Source organism: Oncorhynchus mykiss, chromosome 20 (genome assembly GCF_013265735.2).
Source record: "Oncorhynchus mykiss isolate Arlee chromosome 20, USDA_OmykA_1.1, whole genome shotgun sequence".
In the NCBI taxonomy this organism is placed as follows: Eukaryota; Metazoa; Chordata; class Actinopteri; order Salmoniformes; family Salmonidae; genus Oncorhynchus; species Oncorhynchus mykiss.
This window is the reverse complement of record NC_048584.1, coordinates 27,117,746-27,142,127: the sequence shown is the minus strand read 5'-3', so window position 1 is coordinate 27,142,127 and position 24,382 is coordinate 27,117,746. Positions and strand designations below refer to the sequence as shown.

Genomic DNA, 24,382 nt, shown 5'->3' with positions numbered 1-24,382 from the left:
ACAGGTTGAACCGGGCTGTGGGTGAGCACTGGAGATCTGGTGCATACCACTCGCACCTGTCCCTTAGGCTCAATGCCCACTTTCGCCCGGCACGGGCGGAGCGCAGGCATAGGACGCACTGCACCCTCCCAGCGCCCCGGAGACACAGCACGCAGAGCCGGCGCAGGATACCCTGGGCCGAAACGGCGTACCGGAGACCAGACACACTGAGCCGGCACAACACGCCCTGGCTGGATGCCCACACTCGCATGGCACTTGCGGGGGGCTGGCCTATAGCGCACCGGGCTATGAAAGCATACTGGCGACACCGTGCGCTTGACCACATAACACGGTGCCTGACCAGTACTGCGCTTCCTCCGGTAAGCACGAGGAGTGGGCTCAGGTCTCCAACCTGACTCCGCCACACTCCCCGTGTGTCCCCTCCCAATTTTTTTTGGGGCTGCCTATTGTGCCTGTTGCGCTGCCGTGCTACCTCCTCATATCGCCGCCGCTCAGCTCTCGCTGCCTCCAGTTCTTCCTTGGGGCGGCAATATTCCCCAGCCTGTCCCCAAGGTTCCTTACCGTCTAAAATCTCCTCCCATGTCCATGAGTCCAGAGAACGCTGCTGCTCGATACCATGCTGCTTGGTCCTTGATTGGTAGGTGTTACTGTAACGAATCTTGTCTTCGTCCGAGGAAGAGTAAGAAGGATCGGACCAATATGCAGCGTGGTAAGTGTCCGTCATAATTGAACGCACAAAACAAAATAACAAAGTGAAATGGAAGAAACGAAACAGTTCTGTAAGGTGACATACACTAAACAGAAAATAACCACCCACAAACAAGAGTGGGGAAAACAGGCTACCTAAGTATGATTCTCAATCAGAGACAACGAACGACACCTGCCTCTGATTGAGAACCATACTAGGCCAAACACATAGAAATATAACAACCTAGAAAAAAGAACATAGACTACCCACCCCAACTCACGCCCTGACCAACCTAACACAAAGACATAAAAAAGGAACTAAGGTCAGAACGTGACAATTTGATCATTAAATGTACATAGAAGTCTGTTCCAGCCCAACAGTGAATAGGCCTACATCAAATGATCTGGGATACATAATAAAGCCTGCAGGCTTATTTCCACTGTGGTCCTCTCATAAGTTGAGCACAGCCAGATGGTACTAAATCCATTAACAAAGCATTGTTTAGTAACTGGAGATTCTATTTGTATTATTTCCAACGTTTATTCACAAGTTCTCTCATATCAACAAACTGTTGACCCACAGTGAAGAGGCTCATTGAGTATTTTGGCTAATGTAACTAGCGAATAGTATGTCATCTATTTGTTTCCCCACAATTTCATGATAATGATTGAGAAGGCCGCAGTTATATCTACTTCATGTCTTAAACCTTAAATGCTGTGCATTAATCCTTCTCTGGCACTAATATAATTAATTTAATGGCCTAATTAATGTGGTCTCACTCTCAACACTTGGGCTTCTCTTTCCAGCTTTTACATACTGTATACATTTTACAAACACAATCTATTTTACAATAGTTATATTTTGTAATTTTTTCTTACAGATTGTTGTTTTAAATACAACTAGCATCCTACTGGCTTTCCAATTGGACCACTGTTGGTTACCCCATGTTTTTACATTTTTATTTGTGTAACGCTTCTCGTTGGTGGAAGGAGAAGAGGACCAAAATGCAGCGTGGTAAGTGTTCATCATGTTTTAATTGAACAAACTGAACACTACACAAAATAATAACGAAGAGAAAACGAAACAGTTCTGTAAGGTGAACAGACACTAAACAGAAAGTAAACACCCACAACCAAAATGGGGAAAACAGGCTACCTAAGTATGATTCTCAATCAGAGACAACGAACAACACCTGCCTCTGACTGAGAACCATACTAAGCCAAACACATAGAAATATAACAACCTAGAAAAAAAAACATAGACTACCCACCACATCTCATGCCCTGACCAACCTAACACAAAGACATAAAAAGGAACTAAGGTCAGAACGTGACAGTACCCCCCCCAAAGCATAAACAAAGCATTGTTTAGTAACTGGAGATTCTATTTGTATTATTTCCAACGTTTATTCACAAGTTCTCTCATATCAACAAACTGTTGACCCACAGTGAAGAGGCTCATTGAGTATTTTGGCTAATGTAACTAGCGAATAGTATGTCATCTATTTGTTTCCCCACAATTTCATGATAATGATTGAGAAGGCCGCAGTTATATCTACTTCATGTCTTAAACCTTAAATGCTGTGCATTAATCCTTCTCTGGCACTAATATAATTAATTTAATGGCCTAATTAATGTGGTCTCACTCTCAAAGTATGACATCCTAGCCTAGGCTACTGATCATAGAAGTTCACACAATTATAGTTAATATCACCAAGGCTTTGCAGCCACCACATCTCTTTGTACTCTTCTCTAATACTTGGCCCAACACTGCCTAATAGCCAGAGTCTTTCCCAATGAAATACTTTACAACATGTATTCAGTTAATCCATTAACATAAAAAAGAATACAAATGATTATAGCACCCAGTTGTCCTCTAATAGGAGGCTTTTTTCCAAATATATACATAATACATTCTAGCAGTATCAAGGAAAATCTATTTTTGCATGACATTTTTCAGACATCAGAGAAGGCATCTCCCTAAATAACCTTTCCCTTGTGCTCAGGGCACACAATGTAGTAATTAGTATCTCTCTCCATCTCTTATTATGAAAAGGAAGAATAGAAGGTTTAACACGCCTCTGATTGATCTCAGTGAATTTAGCGTCGCATACAAACAGCTTAATGAATCAATTAGGCTCCATACAAATCAACATTAGAGCATCAGTGAGAGGTAAGCCCACGTCAAAATAGATTTGATTATTAAATTGGCTTTTTTTGTCCATATATTAAATGGAGACAGCAAACTGTATACTGCAAGTTACTTTGTAGGCCTACTTTGGTTCCTTGTTGTAAAACCACAAAGCTGTATGCTGTAATTAATCAACACCTATGGTGAGGTGGCATCTGTTACTACAGAGTTACTGACTCACAGAGGCCTGCATCTCTAGGCGGAACTTCCAAACTCCCATTTAAAACACAGAAGATGGAGTCTCTGATCAAAGGATTCCCTAGCCACTCCCAAAGACAGAGCAAGTAGGACAAGCAGGGTTCCAGAGCTGTAATTGCCATTGACAAGAGGCCGCATGGTAGTTCTGCCAGAAAAAATTAGGTTCCCCTCATTAAAGTAAGAGGAGCTTAAACAAGAGTTGTCAAGTAGACTTCAAGGGCTATTATAGGACTTCAATGACTATTGGAAAGACACAGGTTAATGAATATTGAAGGGATGTCCAGATGAAAGTGACTTCTGAGCATCAGTATGAATCGTTTCAATTACAGTACCTCCTCACACGTCAGAGCGGTTGTCGAGCTGTTACATCAAGGGGGGAACAAGATGGTGTGAACAGAGGAGATGATTAATTAACGAGTGGTGATCCAGAATGCAGAGAATGATACTTCCCAAATAATCATATGAGTTTAACTAAAATCACAAGAGGCTACATTTGGTTGTCAGTTGAAAGGTGTTTCCTACACACGTTGGTGCCCCCTCCCCCCCATCGGGGCAGAGAAGGGCTCCTGCCTTGGAGCTGGACTGGACGCCGTGTTCGGACTGGAAATTGGCGTAGAGGAAGACTCCTGTCTTGGAGCTGGACTGGACGTGTGAGAAACTCGTCATCATGCAAGCGGTCAGAGAAGTGAAAATTATGGTCAGTAAAGAAAACTTTATGCTCGTCTCTCAATTTAAAAAAAAAACGTGTCAATACTTTGCCCTTTGATAACCAGCGCACTTCTGTACGTTGTAAAATCGTTACATGGTCACTGCCCATATCATTGCATAGTGCAGAAAATACACGAGAGTTCAGGGGCCTTGCTTTAACAAAGTTAACCATTTACACTGTAGTGTCCAAAACTTCTTTCAAGCTGTCAAGCATTCACTTGGCAGCAAGAGCCTCTCAGTGGATGCTACAATGTACCCAAGTGGTGTCGAGAGCAACTGCTTGCACGCACGTTACCACTCCACTATATCTTCTCATCATGGCTTTTGCGCCATCAGTACAGATACCAACATGAGCCGTTAGTGGAATTCCCGCGAGAGAGTAACGGTTAATGTGATTGGATGTTAGGCTACCTGTATTTGACATTGTGTTGTTATTTCGCTGTACACTAGATGGTTTAATTTTATTTTTGGCAGTGGAACGAGGCTACTCAGGCAAGTAAAAACCTCACCCAAATGTATTGCCCCATTGGAAAATATAAATGTGTTTGAAAATGTGAATAATATTATAAAAATAAAAAAAATCATTAAAAATTTTTTTTATCACATTTTTATTTGGTGTACCCCCTCTACGGCAACTGAGTTAGGAAGGACACCTGTATCTTTGCAGTGACTGGGTGTATTGATACACCATCCAAAGTGTAATAATAACCACCATGTTCAAAGGGATATGCAATGTCTGCTTCTTTGCAAGGCATTGGAAAACCTACCTGGTCTTTGTGGTTGAAATTCACTGCTCAACTGAAGGATCTTACAGATCATTGTTTTTGTGGGGTACAGCAGAGAAGAGGTAGTCATTCAAAAGTCATGTTAAACAGTATTATTGCACACAGAGTACTGGCAACTTATTATGTGACCAGTTTTTGAATTGTTTTTGCCCTTTTTCCTCCCCAATTTCATGGTATCTATCTAATTGGTAGTTACAGTCTGGTCTCATCGCTGAAACTCCCGTACGGACTCGGGAGAGGCGAAGATCGAGAGCTGTGCGTCCTCCAAAACACAACCCAACCCACTGCTTCTTGACACAATGCCAATTTAACCCGGAAGCCAGCCGCACCAATTTGCCCAGAGGAAACACAGTACATCTGGTGACCTTGTCGGCGTGCACTGCGCCCATCCCACATGAGTCGCTAGTACGCGATGGGACAAGGACATACCGGCCGGCCAAACCCTCCCCTAACCCGGACGCGGCGACAGAGCCTGGACTCGAACCCAGAATCTCTAGTGGCACAGCTAGACCACTGCACCACTCGGGAGGCCCATTATGTGACTAGTTTAAGCAAATCTTTACTTATTTAGGGTTGCCATAAATGGGTTTAATACTTATTGACTCAAGACACTTCAGGTTTTCATTTGTATGACATAATTACACTGGGACATTATGGGGTTTTGTTTGTAGGTCTGTGATTTTTTTAAATCGTAATTTAATCCATTTTAAATTCAGGCTGTAAAACAACAAAATGTGGAAAAATTCAAGGGGTGTGAATACTGTATTTTTCAAGTAATTACCTATTCCTACAACAGCATATGCGTGACAAACACAATAATGCAGATCTTTATTGACCTTAACAGAGCTATACATACTGTACAACGGCAGGCTGGTGTATTAGCATAACTATATAACATTGTTACCCCCATACAATAACTCTACAGAAATCCGCCCCATAATTCTACATTACTTTCCCACCCTGAGCAAACATCATTATAACAAATACAATGGAAGTCATTGTAGCTTCTTCTGGGACCTCCCTACACAATCTTGATATACATTGTTAGTTGGACAGAATCAAATCAACTCATTATATATTAGTTGATAGATTAGTTTACTTAGCTTTACCTTATGAGGTGGAATTAATTTAACATGTTAGTTCAGTGATTGACATCCTACAAGCAGCCATTCTATTCTGCTTAACTTTTCAATGTTTAACTAACATGAATTACAGGTTTTCAGTGATGCAATAAGATCTTGGAAGGTTAGTGCCTTCACTGAATACCATGCTTTTCGTTAAATATAGTTCTGTGTAAGACTTCCCTCTCCTTTAGAATACAAAGCACCTGAGTCACCTTTAGTAAAGGCCATAGTTGCACATTGTGAAATCTTTCCTGACATTTTTCCATCTCAACCGTTGCCCAAAAATAATTACAACAAAATGCCTTGTGTTAAAAGGGAAACACATTCCACCAATCCCTTACTAGTACCTGTACACCACACCAATACACCATCTATACCCCAACAAACACTGCACTTCATTCCTTGCACAGACAGTGTGCTGTTCAGAAAGGCCTCGTCTTTATTTGTAGAACCTGTGGTTGGGTGGCAGTACCAACCATTTTTTACTGTACAGTGATACGGATGCATGTCATTCCCCCAGCCTGGCTGTTTAAGCCTGAAGCTTCTCCCTTGTTCTCCACCCACCAATCCCCTGACATCTGAAATGTTATGGCTAACACACTCATACCCAATCACACATCACCCATGCTGCCTCGAGGGGTCTACCAGTGAGATCAGAGCCCCCAGAGTTTGTGCAGCTGCAGGAAATATAGAAAAGGGTCTCTGAGTCCTCACTGGACCAGCACACACGGCTCCCTTTCTCAGGAGTGTCATACACCCCCAAAATCGGAGGGGGCACAACAACATCTCCTGCAATCTAGAGCCATAATCATTATGCTACTATAAGTTTACCTCTTGAGCTGTCTGTATCCTGACTGGTGGTTCTTCTTTTTAAATAAACTAAATGTGCTTGTCTGCATCTCTGTTAAAATCTGGGTAAAGGATTGAAAGGATGTGAGTCTTATTCAGTACATTTAGTTATTGCTTGCTTTTCTAAAGTCTACCAACCTTGCCACCAGGCATGCCAGCTAAGGTAGCTTTTTACTCTAACTTGATTGATAGGTATGATAGAATTACATATAGCCATACCATGGGTACAAGTTGTCTGTTTACCCTCTCTGGTCATTTGAAGGCCATAAGGGATATTCACTAACACAATTATGCCCATAAATGGCACCCGGTTGACACACAGCAACCCTATGAGAATAGGCAGACAGTAATTGTTCTAATTTCTTCGTGTTGTGAGGCAATGTCAGGGTTATGACTTTGGGAGAACTGAGAATGGAAAGATGCCAGCAGAACGCTCCTTTTAGCAAAGTAAGGAGGGAATGTGTAAGGGAGCCAGAAATGCCCTGTTTCATTATTTAAAGCAGAAGTCTTTCCACTTTGCCTGGATGTCACTGGCCTGCAAGTTTTATATAAACTTTTGGCCAACTCAGTGATTGCAGTGGCCATTCACTCTAATTAAATAACCAGTTTAATTAAATAAATGAGCTTCAGTGAATCTTATAGGAAACCTTGCCAGGCAAGTTGGTAGATTCAGGCATTGTAAATCATGACAGTTGCAGAAAACCGCAGGGAGAAATGGCAGTCCTGCCAGATATCTGACCTGGCTAAGTAAAAGCTTTGGCTAAATAAACAAACAGTCTAAGACTAAAACAATCCGTGTTTATGTAATTACTTCACAATATGTGTTTATGAGATTTAAGAGTATTCAAATGGAAACTACATGACCATGGTGCTTACCTACGGAACAGAAAGAGGAACTGCCCCTCCCTACCTTCAGGCTAGCTCCAACCCAACACCCAAACACTCCGTTCTGCCACCTCAGGTCTTTTAGCCCTCCCACACCTACCCGTTCAGCCCAGTCCAAGCTCTTCTCTGTCCTGCCACCCCAATGGTGGAACCAGCTTCCCCCTGCCAATCTTCCAAAAACATCTGAAACCCTACCTCTTCAAACCCCCCCCCCCCCACCTTCTAGCTCTGACTACGGAGGTCTATATTCTATGCTTGTGATATGCGGTTGTCCCACCTAGCTATCTTAAGATGAATGCACTAACTGTAAATCGCTCTGGATATGAGCATCTGCTTAACAACTCAAATGTAAAATGAAACATTTAAGACTGGCTGCTCAAACTCAAGGTTGGTAGTGGATAACACACACACACACGAGAAATGTCCCATATATTACACGAGGGAACAAATACTTATTGAGACCAGAGAAAAGGAAAACAACACTTGCAAAATGAAGATATTGAGTTTTACTGAAGGATTTACACTCGCTTGAGGAGCCCTTATGGAAAATGATAACGTTCAAAAATTGTAGTTCCATAATGACCTTCGCCTGTAAAACATATCTGTCATACTGTTCATTATTTATAAAATTATAAGATGTTCTGTATTCGTCTGCAAAAGCCAACCCCAAATATAATACACATTTCTCCTAAGATTTTCTCATCTGGTAGTTAATAACAAATGTATGGCAAATCACAAGGGAAAGTTTCAGGCACAATGTTTCATGAGGAATGCGTGTGATAAAGTCAATGACATTCCCCTCCACTATACAATGAGTGTAAAAAAAACATTAGGAACACGTGCTCTTTCCATGACATAGCTTTCACCTGGTCAGTCTATGATCCCTTATGTCACTTGTTAAATCAAAAGCAGTGTAGATTAAAGGGAAGAGACAGGTTAAGGAAGGATTTTAAACCCTGAGACAATTGAAACTGTGTATGTGTATGGGTGGTAGGTAGCTTAGTGTTTAAGAGCATTGGGCCAGTAACCGAAAGGTCACTGGTTCGAATCCATGAGCCGACAAGGTGAAAGTCTGTCGTGTTGCCCTTGAGCATGGCACTTATCCAGAGCAACTTATAGGAGCAATTAGGGTTAAGGTTTTTCACGCTCAACAGTTTCCTGTGTGAGTCACGAATGGTCCACCACCCAAAGAACATCCAGACAACCTGACAGCTGTGGGAAGCATCGGTGTCAACATGGGCCAGCATCCCTGTGGAACGCTTTCGACACCAACAAATTGATGCTGTTCTGAGGGCAGAAGGGAGTGCAACGCAATATTAGGAAGGTGTCCCTAATGTTTTGTACATGCTGTATATGTTGGGTTAAACCATTTCCAATTTGCCTTTGTAATGGTATAGTAATCATTTACTTGTATCCTTTTTCGTCACATCTGAAACAGAGTTCCCAGATAAAGCATACAGTGCCTACAGAGTATTCACACCCCTGGACCTTTTCCATATTTTGTTGTTACAATCCAAATTGAAAGTTGATTAAAATTGAGATTGTGTCACTGGTCTACCCATACAATACCCCATAATGTCAAAGTGGAATTCCTTTTTTTAGAAATGTCTCCAAATGAAAACAAAAAAAGCATAAAATTATTACATCCCTTTTATATTATGCTTAAACAAGTTCAGGAGTAAAAATGTGCTTAGTTTCTTTTATTTTTTTAAGTTGACGTCCGCACCCAAGTGGAATTGAAATTAGTGTTGGATGCGTTTCAATCCACCGCATCCACCTATGTCCCACTTCTGCATCTGCTGTGAAAGGTGACAGAGCTAGAGCAGTGTTTTTCAGACCATGAAAATTGGTCTTCTCACACAATAGTCTGGAGCATCTGAACGGTTTTGGATAAAAAGAAACCGAATAGAGCTAAGCGCAGGCCAAATCCTAGAGGAAAACCTAGTTCAGTCTGCTTTCTAACAGACACAGAGACAAATTCACCTTTCAGCAGGACAATAAACTAAAACACAAGGCCAAATATACACTGGACTTGCTTACCAAGACAACATTTAATGTTCTTGAGTGGCCTAGTTACAGATTTGACTTAGATCTACTTGAAAATCTATGGCTGGACTTGGAAATGGCTGCCTAGCAATGAACAACAACCAACATCAGAGCTTGAAGAATTTTTGTTAAAAATACATGTGCAAATATTGTACAATAAAGGTGTGCAAAGCTCTTCAGAGACTTTCCCAGAAAGACTCGCAATTGTAATCGCTGCCAAAGGTGATTCTAATATGTATTGTGTATATTGGTGAGCGAAAAAACAAAAATTTTAATCCATTTTGAATTCAGGCTGTAACAATTTTTAATAAGTCAAGGTGTATGAATTACTCTCTGAAGGCACTGTAAATCAAATCTTGAAAATTGGATAGTCTAAAGTTACAGTACATTAGCCATCAATACAAGAAAGGCCAAACAATGTATTAAAATAAAACACACTTGAGACATCATTTGTTGTCAATTACCTTTTTTGTCCCACTACTAAACCAACACACAAACATAAAAAATACAATTTACATGTTTAAACAGTTGTTTAAGAAAAAAAAAACTTGGCTGCTATAAAGAAAAAGTATTTCTGGAAAGAGAGATGGTAGAGGGGAATGTCAGGCTGTGTATTTCTCCTCTCCTTGCCGCTGGGTTTTATGGTAATGAGAATAACTGCCATAGAGATCGTTGAACACCTCTCTGACACCCATCTGGAGGGTGGTGTTCAAAAACTTAACGTCCTGCTCAACACAGAGGTCCAGGATCCTGTAAACTCCCTCTGTCAGGTGGCTCTTGATGTCTGGTTGCAGAGTAACCTTGAGGGTGTGGAGTAGAGTGGAAAGGAGAAGAAGGGAGGCGAGGGTTTCAATTTGACAGAGTGAGGCTGGGGAAGGGGTATTAAAATAGACTCAGAAATATCATAATGTTGGTGTGATGAGTGAGATGGCTGATCAGTGTTTTGCCTCTTTCTTACACCTTTATTTGTGAATGCAGCTGAGGCAGTTCTGAAAGCCCGGTAGGAACATAATGTACTGCCAGCTGTAAACTGGACAGTGCCTCAACAAAACCTCTTAGAGAGATGCCAAGGCACATACTGGAGGTGTGTTTGTTGGCTTAGTTAACGTTGAAAGAACAATGGTAGCGTTGAACTATTGCTTTAACCAATCCTTTGTTTAATTCTTACTCAAAGAGTTTGCTATTACAAATCAATCCTCATGCATCTTAGAGTTTGCAAAATGACATGTTAGCCATTTCATTTAGCAGACGCTCTTATCCAGAGCGACTTACAGTAGAGGGCATACATTTTCTTCCCTCTCTCTGCCTGTTCCATGGAAAATGCTGACTATGGCACGCAGTCAAGTAACGTGAATGCAGTCTCGTAGACCCTAGGAAAAAATGTGGTTTCTCCACATTGAGACAGTGCCAGATATGCTCAGACGGCATCACATAATGAGACGGACAAATAGTCTACCAGAGTCTACAGTAAGTACAGTTCTTTAGAGGACAAGTTGGCGCAGGTTGGGACTAGATTATGGCGGAAATGAAAATGTTGACTTCTCTTTCCTTCAAATCTGAGAAGTCCAGAGGACTTGCCTTAGCAGCTCTAAATGCAATACCAAGCATGGTTTAACTCCACAATAACAAACAGCAATGGATCAAATTAAAATCCTGGTATTCAATGTGCAGATAGTGTATTTCCTTCAGATGTAAGGGCTTGTGAGGGATGATAAAGGAGAGAAGGAAGCTCTGGAGGCCATTTAAGGACGAAAATTCATGTTTTCAACCTGCAAAAGTATAATAAAATAGCCTAATCGCCTTTTAAAACTGTGAGCGAAACGTCACGGCCATCTTCCTTGATGAGAGAAGATCTTACCTTCTGTAGCTCGCTGACGTACTGTGCTACCATGAAGGAGGAGAGGATAGTGAAGCCCTCGGCTGTGGTGGCGATGTGGGAGTACATGCGTTCCACCAGACGAGCACACTTCAAAAGCACCTCCGCATCGATCTCAGGGGCTGGGGAATAGAAGAGCAAAGCTTTTAGAAAACTAGACCACACCAAACGCTGAAGGATAAACATTTATTTCAGCCAGAACTCCAGAAGTGGTACAACTTGTGCAAAATGGTGACTGAGTGATGCAGCAGTGTGTTCAGAGTGCACTGTTCTCCTAAAACAGACTTGGGCTGTATTGCTGATGAAAGCACAGCATTTGAATCAAATCCCAAGGGTGCGGGCTGAGAATTAAGATATTGTGAATGCATTGTGACAGAGCAGTACAATAAGAATAGGGTTTTGTATAAGTTGAGATTTCAATCATGATAGCTAAGACCAGAATATGGAGCAACAAGAGCCATTTAACCATTCTAATTGTGTATAGACTAATGTTTATGCTCACAGTCTGCATAAAACAGTTTAGCCCATTAGACAACAAAGGCCCAGTTGGAACAATTTATCCATCCCTTTTTTCCTCTTGTGACTCATTGGATGTACAGTATAGCTATAGCCACAGAGGAGAAATATGGCCACCATTGTCTGGGTGGCAGGTATTGCCAAACAACCCAGTCTCCATGAAATGTATCCCGTGAGGGTTACTATATTTCACAGAGCCAGCCAGGAACTAATGACATGACGCGCTGAGCCTGACATGCTAGTTAAAACGAATGAGTGGCTCCACTCCATTTTTCCTTCTTGACCCTTCCTGCTCTGTCTGGAACAGGGGAGATCTGCCCAGATGTCTGCAGTGGTGGCCTCCTTTGGCTATGGAAGACGAACACAAACAGTCTTCTCATTAAGAACGTGTTATCTATGACATCAAAAAAATAAACCCCACCTGAAGACAATTACTGTTGAATAATTGAGTATGTCATTATTTCCTGTTCGTCAATAACGTCAGGTAAGCTCTGATGTTGAAATCATGTTGCTGTCTTATGTTGTTCCTTTCAAAAACAGGAAAACAATGTATCCTGAATATGCTGATCACATAGCTGAATACAGCTCCTCAACACTGATTCAACTCATAAGGGATGCATTTAGCAGTACAGGATTACAGGGTTTTAACAAGGTGTTCATCCACGAGCTTGGCTGGGACTCCAGCTGTGCTTTTCATGTCTCCTTCGACAGTTCCGTCACCCTCAGTGGGATTTGTTTTTTGTATTTCCCTCATGTTGGTTTTGATCCAGTCCACGGGGACCAGCAGGGCATACAACCAGCAACAGAAATGTAACATTACTGAAGGAGAAACCATTATTCTCCTTTCTCTCTTCCCACAGGGTAAGGTCAACAGATTAAAATAGGCCCAGTTTCATGTGTAGTCTGCTTGGGAATGTGGAGCGGGCACGACCACCTCTTACATAGTGTAACATGATACGACTCACCTATAACATACTTAAATGCCATGAAATACTCTTGCCCGATTAACAGGACTGGTTAGCCTGGCGACAGTATGCTGGCGTCGTTTGACACTGACAGCACATATCTACATAGGACTCCTTTGGGAGGAACCCAGGCTAAATATTATGTCAACTTTTAAAACAACAGGCGGTGTCATACTTATCAAGGGGTGTGATGATTAAATGCTGAAAAATACATTTAATACACATGAAGATGGGTGGTTGCTCTTCTTTAAATGGGAACCAACAGGAAAATAGAAACTGCTAAATCATTTATTGGAAGAACATTTAGCCAATTCCTGTAAACGCCAATGTCATTCCTATCACTTGAGGTTATGAGTTAATAGGAGAATACTTAGATTACTGTATGAAGTGGTGGATGGGTGAGTGAATAAATTATTGAATGCATGAACCGATGGCCTTACCTCTCTCGGCCTCGCCCTTCTGTCTCCCCTCATGCATGATGGAGACCACCAGGCGGTAGAAACAGTTGAGGAAGGACGGTGCCGCTTTCAGCATCACCTGGGTACATACCAAAATAGGGCCACGTTACAAAAAGTTAAAACTTTGACAACATTGCATTTGCAAGACATTCAGATTTTATTAGATTTAGTCATATGCCATCAGTCTCTAAACGAGAGCAAGAGATAAAAAAAACTGGCCCACAATTCTCAGGCACTGTGATATTCCTATGAGTCATCAGTCAGCGAGGTAATAGTTTCCATGCACCCTCCAGTGTTCACGCCAAAGACGTGCCCCTCTCCAGAGCACATCTGCCTCCACTTAAGCGCCCCTCTGGCACAGACCAACAGCCCTTTCCAGAAATTGATTCTGATGTTTGTCTCTGAGAAAAGAAACTGCTTCACTGCCTACAGCGGGAGGCAGTGGGATATTTTCCCTGGTTACCACCCTCAAAATATGTTCAATGTCAGATTGAAACAGGCTAACTTAGATGCTGGCCTGGATCCAAGGTTGACGGAGAATAATGGGCAAGGCGAATGGGGAAGGGGTAAGCGAGTCACTCCCTTGGGCGCTTGTGTAAAAGGCTGAATCAAGCCAGGGAAAGATTCTGGTTGTGTTCCTCTGCTCAGACGTTGCTGACGCATGTCAGATCTTTCAACGTCTGGATAAGTATTTTTTGTATCAGCTAACATCATATGTTACAGTAGTAACCTGGTGCCCAACGGGATTGAGACTAAAAAACCTGCAGCATAGTTGTTGTCAAAGTACTGCAAATAGGATAATGTTATTGTGAATTTGGACATATGATTCAAATTCTGGTACAGTGAGAATTTTTCTTAGAAACCTGAGTTGCCAGACAATCTTTCTAAGGGTCAGTCCGTAGATCAGTGGACACTGAATGCACAATATGATTTCCTGGGTAAATTATAAAACACTAGCAACAGTCATCAAAATTGGACAACGGGTGAAGATTTGTACAATTTTTATAATCCCCAGATATTGACTGGATTTTTTGCTGGCATGGACAAATATAGAAAGTTCAGGTATTTTTGTGGGAATTCAGGTATTACTTTTTTCCCCTTAAAAATGCACTTGTATATTTTCTTATTGTATCAGGTATTTTTGTGTATGTTAAAATAAAGAAAACGGGTGCCTCCCGGGTGGAGCAGTGGTCTAAGGCACTACATCGCAGTGCTAGCTGTGCCACCAGAGATACTGGGTTCGGGCTCTGTCGCAGCCGGCCGCGACTGGGCGGCCCATGGGGCGGTACACAATTGGCCCAGCGTCGACCGGGTTAGGGAAGGGCTTGGCCGGCAGGGATATCCTTGTCTCGCCAAAAATCCTCAATCTTCATTCTAAATTACAACCATCCCCCTTTTGGGGGGGGGGGTACATTATCCATTTCAAATTCTAAGTTTATACATCGTACCAGTAGGCTGCCACTCAAAAGAAATCAAATCAAAATCAAATCAAATGTATTTATATAGCCCTTCGTACATCAGCTGATATCTCAAAGTGCTGTACAGAAACCCAGCCTAAAACCCCAAACAGCAATGCAGGTGTAGAAGCACGGAAAAACAGTAAGAATAATGTATTTAGTATAAACAAGAAAAGAAAACAACATCCAATCCCATTCCCCAACCCCACGTCTCCATTCAGAGGGTGAATGGCCAAGACAAGAGTGCCTTGTGAACAGGGTATGGTAGCAGGTGCCAGGCACTCCGGTATGATTGTGTCAAGAACTGCAAAGCTGTTGGGTTTTTCACACTTAACAGTTGCCCGTGTGTATCAAGAATGGTCCACCACCCAAAGGACATCCAGCCAACTTGACACAACTGTGGGAAGCATTAGAGTCCATATGCCCAGCATCCCTGTGGAACACTTGACCCCTTGTAGAGTCCATGACGAATTAAGGCTGTTCTAAGGGCAAAAGGGTTCATTATTGGGTATTTTAATGGACAATAAAATGAGCTTTTCTTTCAAAAACAAGGACATTTCTAAGTGACCATAAACTTTTGAACGGTAGTGTATATGTACGTATGTATGCATGTATCTCTATATTATTATTATCTATATTTGGCCTTTCTAGGGAGTTTTTCCTAGACACCGTGCTTCTTCACCTGCATTGCTTGCTGTTTGGGGTTTTAGGCTGGGTTTCTGTACAGCACTTTGAGATATCAGCTGATGTACGAAGGGCTATATAAAATAAATTTGATTGATTGATCTCTATATTAGAGGTCGACCGATTATGATTTTTCACCGCCGATACGATTATTGGAGGACCAAAAAAAGACAATACCGATTAAATAGGCTGATTTATATATTTGTAATAATGACAACTACAACAATACTGAATGAACACTTATTTTAGCTTAATATAATACATCAATAAAATCAATTTAGCCTCAAATAAATAACGAAACATGTTCAATTTGGTTTAAATAATGCAAAAACAGTGTTGGAGAAGAAAGTAAAAGTGCAATATGTGCCATGTAAGAAAGCTAACGTTTAAGTTCCTTGCTCAGAACACGAGAACATATGAAAGCTGGTGGTTCCTTTTATCATGAGTCTTCAATATTCCCAGGTAAGAAGTTTTAGGTTGTAGTTATTATAGGAATTATAGGACTATTTCTCTCTATACCATTTGTATTTCATATAGCTTTGACTATTGGATGTTCTTATAGGCACTATAGTATTGCCAGTGTAACAGAGTATAGCTTCCGTCCCTTTCCTCGCCCCTACCTGGGCTCGAACCAGGGACACATCGACAACAGCCTCCATCGAAGCATCGTTACCCATCGCTCCACAAAAACCGCGGGGGGACTCTGCAAGGGGAACAACTACTTCAAGGTCTCAGAGCGAGTGACGTCACCAATTGAGTTAGAGCGCACCCCGCTAACTAGCTAGCCATTTCACATTACACCAGCCTAATCTCGGGAGTTGATAGGCTTGAAGTCATAAACAACTCAATGCTTGAAGCACAGCGAAGCGCTGCTGGCAAATGCAGGAAAGTGCTATTTGAATGAATGCTTACGAGCCTGCTGCTGTCTACTACCGCTCAGTCAGACTGCTCTATCAAATCATAGACTTAATTATAACATAATAACACACAGAAATACGAGCCTTAGATCTTTAATACGGTCAAATCCGGAAACTATAATTTCGAAAACAAAACGTTTATTCTTTCAGTGAAATACATAACCGTTCCGTATTTTATCTAACGGGTGGAATCCCTAAGTCTAAATATTGCTGTTACGTTGCACAACCTTCAATGTTATGTCATAATTATGTACAATTCTGGCAAATTAATTACGGCCTTTGTTAGGAAGAAATGGTCTTCACACAGTTCGCAACGAGCCAGGCGGCCCAAACTGCTGCATATACCCTGACTCTGCTTGCACGGAATGCAAGAGAAGGGACACAATTTCCCTAGTTAAAAGAAATTCATGTTAGCAGGCGATATTAACTAAATATGCAGGTTTGTACAAACAATAGTATATACTTGTGTATTGATTTTAAAGAAAGGCATTGATGTTTATGGTTAGGTACACATTGGTGCAACTACAGTGCTTTTTTCGCGAATGCGCTTGTTAAATCATCAGCCGTTTGGCAAAGTAGGCTGTGATTTGATGATAGATTAACAGGCACCGCATCGATTATATGCAACGCAGGACAGGCTAGATAAACTAGTGATTATGTTAATATTGATTGTTTTTTATATGTTTAATGCTAGCTAGCAACTTATCTTGGCTTCTTGCTGCACTCGCGTAACAGGTAGTCAAGCCTGCCACGCAGTCTCCTCGTGGAGTGTAATGTAATCGGCCATGATCAGTGTCCAAAAATGCAGATTGTTATGAAAACTTGAAATCGGCCCAACTAATCAGCCATTCCGATTAAATCGGTCGACCTCATATATATAAATAAATGGGATGGCGTATCACTGCAGAATGCTGCGGTATCCATGCTGGTTAAGTGTGCCTTGAATTCTAAATGAATCACTGCCCATGTCACCAGCAAAGCACCCCCACACCACCTCCTCCATGCTTCACGGTGGGAACCACACATGCAGAGATCATACGTTCACCTACTCTGTGTCTCAAAGACATGGCGGTTGGAACCAAAAACCTCAAATTCGGACTCCAGGCCAAAGGACAAATTTCCACCGGTCTAATGTCCATTGCTCATGTTTCTTGGCCCAAGCAAGTCTCTTATTCTTATTGGTGGTTTCTTTGCAACAACTCGACAATGAAGACCTGATTCACACAGTCTCCAATGAACAGCTGATGTTGTGATGTCCGTTACTTGAACTCTGTGTAGCATTTAATTTGGCTGCAATTTCAGAGGCTGGTAACTAAGGAACTTGTCCTCTGCAGCAGAGGTAACTCTGGGTCTTCATGAGAGCCAGTTTCATCATATCACTTGATGGTTTTTGCGACTGCACTTGAAGAAACTTCAGAAGTTCTTAAATGTCTGTATTGACAGACCTTCATGTCTTAAAGTAATGGACACTTGTTTCTCTTTACTTATTTGAGCTGTTCATGCCATAATATGGACTTGGTCTTTTACCAAATAGGGCCACATTCTGTATACCACCCCTACCTTGTTACAACACAACTGATTGGATCAAACACATTAATAAATTCCACAAATTTATTTTTAACAAGGCACAACTGATAATTGAAATGCATTCCTGGTGACTACCTCAAGAATCTGGTTGAGAGAATGCCAAGAGTGTGCAAAGCTGTCATCAAGACAAAGGGTGGCTACTTTGAAGAATATCAAATATATTGTGATTTAAAAGAAAAAACGTTTTTGGTTACTACATGATTCCATGTGTTATTTCATAGTTTTGATGTCCTCACTATTATTTTACGATGTAGAAAATAGTACAAAAAAAGAAAAACCCTTGAATGAGTAGGTGTCCAAAATGGTACTCTGTGTGTGTGTGTACTCTGTGTATAAATGTATTTGACTATGTAAACTTCCGACTTCAACTGTGCGCGTGTGTACACACACACACACACACACACACACACACACACACACACACAGTTGAAGTCGGAAGTTTACATAGCCAAATACATTTATACCCAGTTTTTCATAATTCCTGACATTTAATCTTAGTAAAAATTCCATGTCTTAGGTCAGTTAGGATCACCACTTTAATTTAAGAATGTGAAATGTCAGAGTAATAGTAGAGAGAATTATTTATTTCAGCTTTTATTCCTGTCATCACATTCCCAGGGGGTCAGAAGTTTACATGCACTCAATTAGTAGTTTGTAGCATTGCCATTAAATTGTTTAACTTGGGTCAAATGTTTTGGGTAGCCTTCCACAAGCTTCCCACAATAAGTTGGATGAATTTTGGCCCATTCCTCCTGACAGAGCTGGTGTAACTGAGTCAGGTTTGTAGGCCTCCTTGCTCACACACACTTTTTCAGTTTTGCCCACACATTTCTATAGATTTGAGGTCAGGGATTTGTGATTGGCCACTCCAATACCTTGACTTTGTTGTCCTTACGCCATTTTTGCCACAACCTTGGAAGTATGCTTGGGGTCATTGTCCATTTGGAAGACCCATTTGTGACCAAGCTTTAACTTCCTGACTGATGTCTTGAGATGTTGCTCCAATATATCCACATAATTTTCCGTCCTCATGATGCCATCTATTTTGTGGAGTGCACCAGTCCCTCCTGCAGCAAAGCACCCTCACAACATGATGCTGCAACCCCCGTGTTTCACGGTTGGGATGGTGTTCTTCAGCTTACAAGGCTCCCCCCATTTCCTCCAAACATAACGATGGTCATTATGGCCAAACAGTTCTATTTTTGTTTCATCAGACCAGAGGACATTTCTCCAAAAAGTACGATCTTTGTCCCCATGTGCAGTTGCAAACTGTAGTCTGGCTTTATGGCGGTTTTGGAGCAGTGGCTTCTTATTTGCTGAGCGGCCTTTCAGGTTATGTCGCTATAGGACTTGTTTTACTGTGGATATAGATACTTTTGTACCTGTTTCCCCCAGCATCTTCACAAAGTCCTTTGCTGCTGTTCTGGGATTGATTTGCACTTTTCGCATCAAAGTGCATTCATATCTAGGAGACAGAACGTATCTCCTTCCTGAGCGGTATGACGACAGAGTGGTCCCATGGTGTTTATACATGCGTACTATTGTTTGTACAGATGAATGTGGTACCTTCGGCGTTTTGAAATTGCTACCAAGTATGAACCAGACTTGTGGAGGTCTACAATCTATTTCTGAGGTCTTGGCTGATTTCTTTTGATTTTCCCATGATGTCAAGCAAAGAGGTACTGAGTTTGAAGGTAGGCCTTGAAATACATCCACAGATTCACTAAGTTGACTGGAGGTGTATGTAAACTTCTGACCCCCTGGAATTGTGATACAGTGACTTGTAAGTGAAATAACCTGTCTGTAAACAGTTGTTGGAAAAATTACTTGTCATGCACAAAGTAGATATCCTAACGAACATGCCAAAACTATAGTTTGTTAACAAAAAATGTGTGGAGTGGTTGGAAAATGAGTGTTTACATACACTTAGGTTGGACTTCAACTGTAATATTGCCTGCTAACATGAATTTCTTTCAACTAAATATGCAGGTTTAAAAAAATATATACCTCTGTGTATTGATTTTAATGCATTGACGTTTATGGTTAGGTACATTCGTGCAACGATTGTGCTTTTTTGCGAATTAGCTTTTGTTAAATCATCCCCCGGTTTGGCGAAGTAGGCTGTGATTCAATGATAAATTAACAGGCACAGCATTGATTATATGCAACGCAGGACAAGCTAGTTAACCTAGTAATATCATCAACCATGTGTAGTTAATCACTAGTTATGTTAAGATTGACTATTTTTTTTATAAGATAAGTTTAATGCTACCTAGCAACTTACCTTCGCGTGGTCAGCCTGGTGGTCAGCATGCCACGTAGTTTTCTCGTGGAATGCAATGTAATTGGCCTTAATTGGCATCCAAAAATGCAGATTACCGATTGTTATGAAAACTTGAAATCGGCCCTAATTAAATCGGCCATGCCAATTAAATCGGTTGACCTCTAATCTTGACAAACAGACAATACATCCCTCCCTACCTTGTAGCCTTACCCAGTTTTGAAGGCTTGGCAATCTCTGAATGTCATTAACATTTTTGGTGTTTCGTAATAGATGTCTCTTTCCATTCATCATTTGGACTCTATACAGTTTGGATTGGTTGATTCATTTTATTTATCAATATAAAAAAAAAGTTTGGAGACCTACTCATTCAAGGGTTTTTATTTTTACTATATTGTAGAATAATAGTGAAGACATCAAAACTAACTTTGTCAGATGGCTACTGCGTCTGCTATACAGATTTTCAATCCAAATATTTTGTACAAAGATAAGCATAATATTGTTATATTATAGGTGTAACTCTTGTAGTTTTCCCTCACCTGAAGTTCAACTGTCGGAGTCAGTTGGAGCGCTGGGGCTCCCGAGTGGCGCAGCGGACTAAGGCACTGCATCTCAGCGCTAGAGGCGTCACTACAGACATCCTAATTCAAATCCAGGCTTTATCACAACCGGCCGTGATTGGGAGTTCCATAGGGCAGCGCACAATTGGCCTGCAGTAGCTAAAGCTTAATAATAGCCACACCATACCAAACATTCACAAATGTTTCTCAACTTTATTAGGGTAATATCAAAAGTCAGTCAAGCTATTGTTTATAGGGAAAATACGAGCAGAAAAGCAAATGTTAAGCAGGGAAAATAAACGCACTACCATCCCCTGTGCCCCCCAAAAAGCACAAACTTCCGCAAAAATAAACAATCATTTTGCCCCTCCCCTATTTTGGATCACCCCTCGATCCCAGTAAAATTAGATCCCTCCCTAATAAAAATCAGACCTATCTAAACATACTTTACGTTGTTTGCGAGATCAAACATATCATCATTATAATTTGTGTGTTCATTTTTGGAAGTTGTTTTAATTTCAGAGCATCTAAATTTGTAAACATTTCAATTGTATGTTTTTAAAATTCCACAAAAAAATGAACACCCATCAAAATAAAGTCTTTATTTATCTTTTATCTTTCATGCTAACTACACCGCTTGCCTCGCGTGCATAGCAAAATACATTTAGACATACATGTTATTCAATTATTGCACCCACACTGCTCACGTGCGCCAATGAGCGTCTGCGTTGTCAAAGGCTAAAATAGAAGTCAGTTCTATTTGTGACGCTGATCGTGCTGCAAGTCCTGCCTCTCTCATCTCATTGGTTTATAGAAGCACATACCCACGTGCCATTTCCTCATTGGTTATACCCACGTGGGTGACTGAAAGACGATCGGAGGTCGGTGGTGGTTATACACCTTTTAGGAAAGTTAGTTGCCAATCGCCATATAGGTCCAAAGAAGAAATTCCTGGAAGGAGGAGAGATGACTACAAATTACTTGGTTGACCGTTTTATCTGTGGATTAATTGTCGGAGTAGAGGACCTTGTGCATTTCAGGTAAAATAACAACATTTATATCCCAGGACAAAGCTCCAGGTGGTATCCGATTTTAAGTACCTTGGCATCATACTTGATTCCAACCTCTCTTTTAAAAAGCATGTGAAAAAGGTAATTCAAATAACCAAATTCAACCTAGCTAATTTCCGATTTATACGAAATTGTTTGACTACAGAGGTAGCAAAACTGTACTTCAAATCTATGATACTCCCCCACTTAACATACTGCTTGACTAGTTGGACCCAAGCTTGCTGTACAACATTAAAACCTATTCAGTCTGTCTACAAACAGGCTCTCAAAGTGCTTGATAGGAAGCCCAATAGCCATCATCATTGTCACATCCTTAGAAAGCATGAGCTCCTGAGTTGGGGAAATCTTGTGCAATACACCGACGCATGTCTTGTATTCAAGATCCTTAATGGCCTGGCTCCCCCTCCACTCAATATTTTTGTTAAACAGAAAACCCAGACATATGGCAGCAGATCCACAAGGTCTGCCATGAGAGGTGACTGTATAGTTCCCCTAAGGAAAAGCACCTTTAGTAAATCTGCATTCTCTGTGAGAGCTTCCCATGTCTGGAATACACTGCCATCAGACACACATAACTACACCACATATCACACTTTCACAAAATGCTTGAAGACATGGCTAAAGGTAAATCCGATTTGTGAACTTGGTCCCTAGCTGTGTGTTGCCGCTTTCCATGTTGTCTGTAGCTTGTGAGGTGTGGAAACACTTTGTTGCTTTTATGAATTTTGTCTTGCTGCTTTTTGTTTTATGTTGCTCTGTCTGTATGCTACGTCTTGCTTGTCCTATGTTGCTCTGTCTGTATGCTATGTCTTGCTTGTCCTGTTGCTATTGTCTATATTGTAATTGTTTTTAATAACCTGCCCAGGGACTGCGGTTGAAAATTAGCCGGCTGGCTAAAACCGGCACTTTTACTGAAACGTTGATTAATGTGCACTGTCCCTGTAAAAATAAAAAATAAACTCAAACTCAAACTCAATTAAGCTAGCAACAGCAAGCTAGCTAAATAGGACAAATTAGCTAGCAACTGCAAGCTAGCTAGCTAAATTGCCATACATTTTTAATGCTTTTCGACCTGTCCCCAAATTAATATAATTGGTTCAGAGTTTGTTTTGATATTTTAACCTGCGTGTCTTGATCGCGTTTGGTGTGGGGGGACAAAATCCATTTGCGCACGGTGGGATGTGCGAGGCCGGTTTGGGTACGGTGTAAGTGTCGAGACGGTATGTTAAATCCCTGAGAAGCTTTAGCGTTCTTATAGATTCAACAGAAAGACCATGTATTCTATTAAGACCATTTCAGCCATTACCGGAGTGTGTTTGATAGGTCATTACATACGTTTCCTCGGTTGTAACATTAACGGGAGGGAAAAAAACAACAGGAACAAGCAAAACTATGAAAGTTAAAGTGACAAGTGGATTTTGCATTCCTCGAGCACAGGAAATAGATGGCTGAAAAAGACAGATCCTCCGGTGGACGGTGCATGTGCGTTGCTAAAAACACATTTATCGAATCCAGGCCACTAACCTGCGGGTGACACTGGATGACTGCAAACAGAGCCTCGTGAATGGCCTCAAAGGTAGCGTGGTAGACTTCCATCGTCAGGTGCTCAAGGGGGACAAACTGCAGGGCCCCCAGCACCATGGTCACGTGGTGGGGGTTGGAGAGCATCCTCTCCCCCTGACGGAGCATGGCTGTCAGAGTGTCCAACACTGGCACGGTCAGAGCAGCAGTCAGGGTTGGCTCCTTGCCAGCCTCCTTCACTAGAAACTGAAAGAGAGCAGAGAGCACCGTGGGAGTTGAACCAGAGATGAATATAATGAGGAATATGGATTTAAGATGGAGGACAGAAAGAGAGAAACTAGCAAGGAGTGAAGTACTACATCCTGTATGGGTTCTCAAAATGTCTCAATGTTTTACTATGGTTGATGACAACAAGTAAATAAATGTGTTAATTAAGCAATGAAAGTTTAAATTTGGATTTGGCAATAGGTCTCAGTAAGCCATAGAGAGAACAGAGAAAAACTGATATACTGTAGACCAATTAAGGTACGAGGCAACATTCCTGTTTGTGTTGTGAACATAGTGAGGGATTGTAGTTGTGTTGTAAAACCTAACGTCAGTTATTCCTGCAGAGTTGCAATGAGGTGAGAAGGGGCAATATTGATAAATGAAACCAGATTCAGCTTGATTAAATGGGACAGTAACAGGGAGGGAGAGACACTTACTGCTGCAGCCCAAAATTGGCTTTCCCCAGCTAAATAAATTCTTCCCCCGTATCAGATCCAAGACCCAGGAGACAGTGCAGCGGAGGAGAAGCGTGACATGCTTTGTAACAGACAGCCAGACTGTGGTTCTAATTACAGCGCTCTCTGCAATGCCCAAAGGGGGTTTCTACGTTAGATAGGAAACACATTTACCCTTTAAGTCGATGATAAGTCTATGCCAAAGCCAATGCTTTGTCCCTCTTGAAGCATGGACGCAGGTTTTTAAGTGAGAAAGACGCAGGTTTTTAAGTGAGAAAGACGCAGGTTTTTAAGT

At 41.4% G+C, this 24,382-nt stretch overlaps 1 protein-coding gene across 2 annotated transcripts in view; it reads right to left on the bottom strand.

Moving 5' to 3' along the window:
- Positions 1 to 9,287: 9,287 nt before the first annotated feature.
- LOC110499274 (URB2 ribosome biogenesis homolog) overlaps positions 9,288 to 24,382 on the bottom strand; it is a 33,071-nt gene continuing 17,976 nt past the window's right edge. For both annotated transcript variants that reach the window (XM_036956098.1, XM_021576306.2), the window contains 4 exons: positions 23,369 to 23,611; positions 13,271 to 13,367; positions 11,332 to 11,471; positions 9,288 to 10,273 (listed from right to left, as the gene is read on the bottom strand). In XM_036956098.1, the coding sequence (XP_036811993.1) occupies positions 10,076 to 10,273; positions 11,332 to 11,471; positions 13,271 to 13,367; positions 23,369 to 23,611 (678 nt within the window). In that variant the 3' untranslated portion in view covers positions 9,288 to 10,075. The remainder of the gene's footprint in view (positions 10,274 to 11,331; positions 11,472 to 13,270; positions 13,368 to 23,368; positions 23,612 to 24,382) is intronic.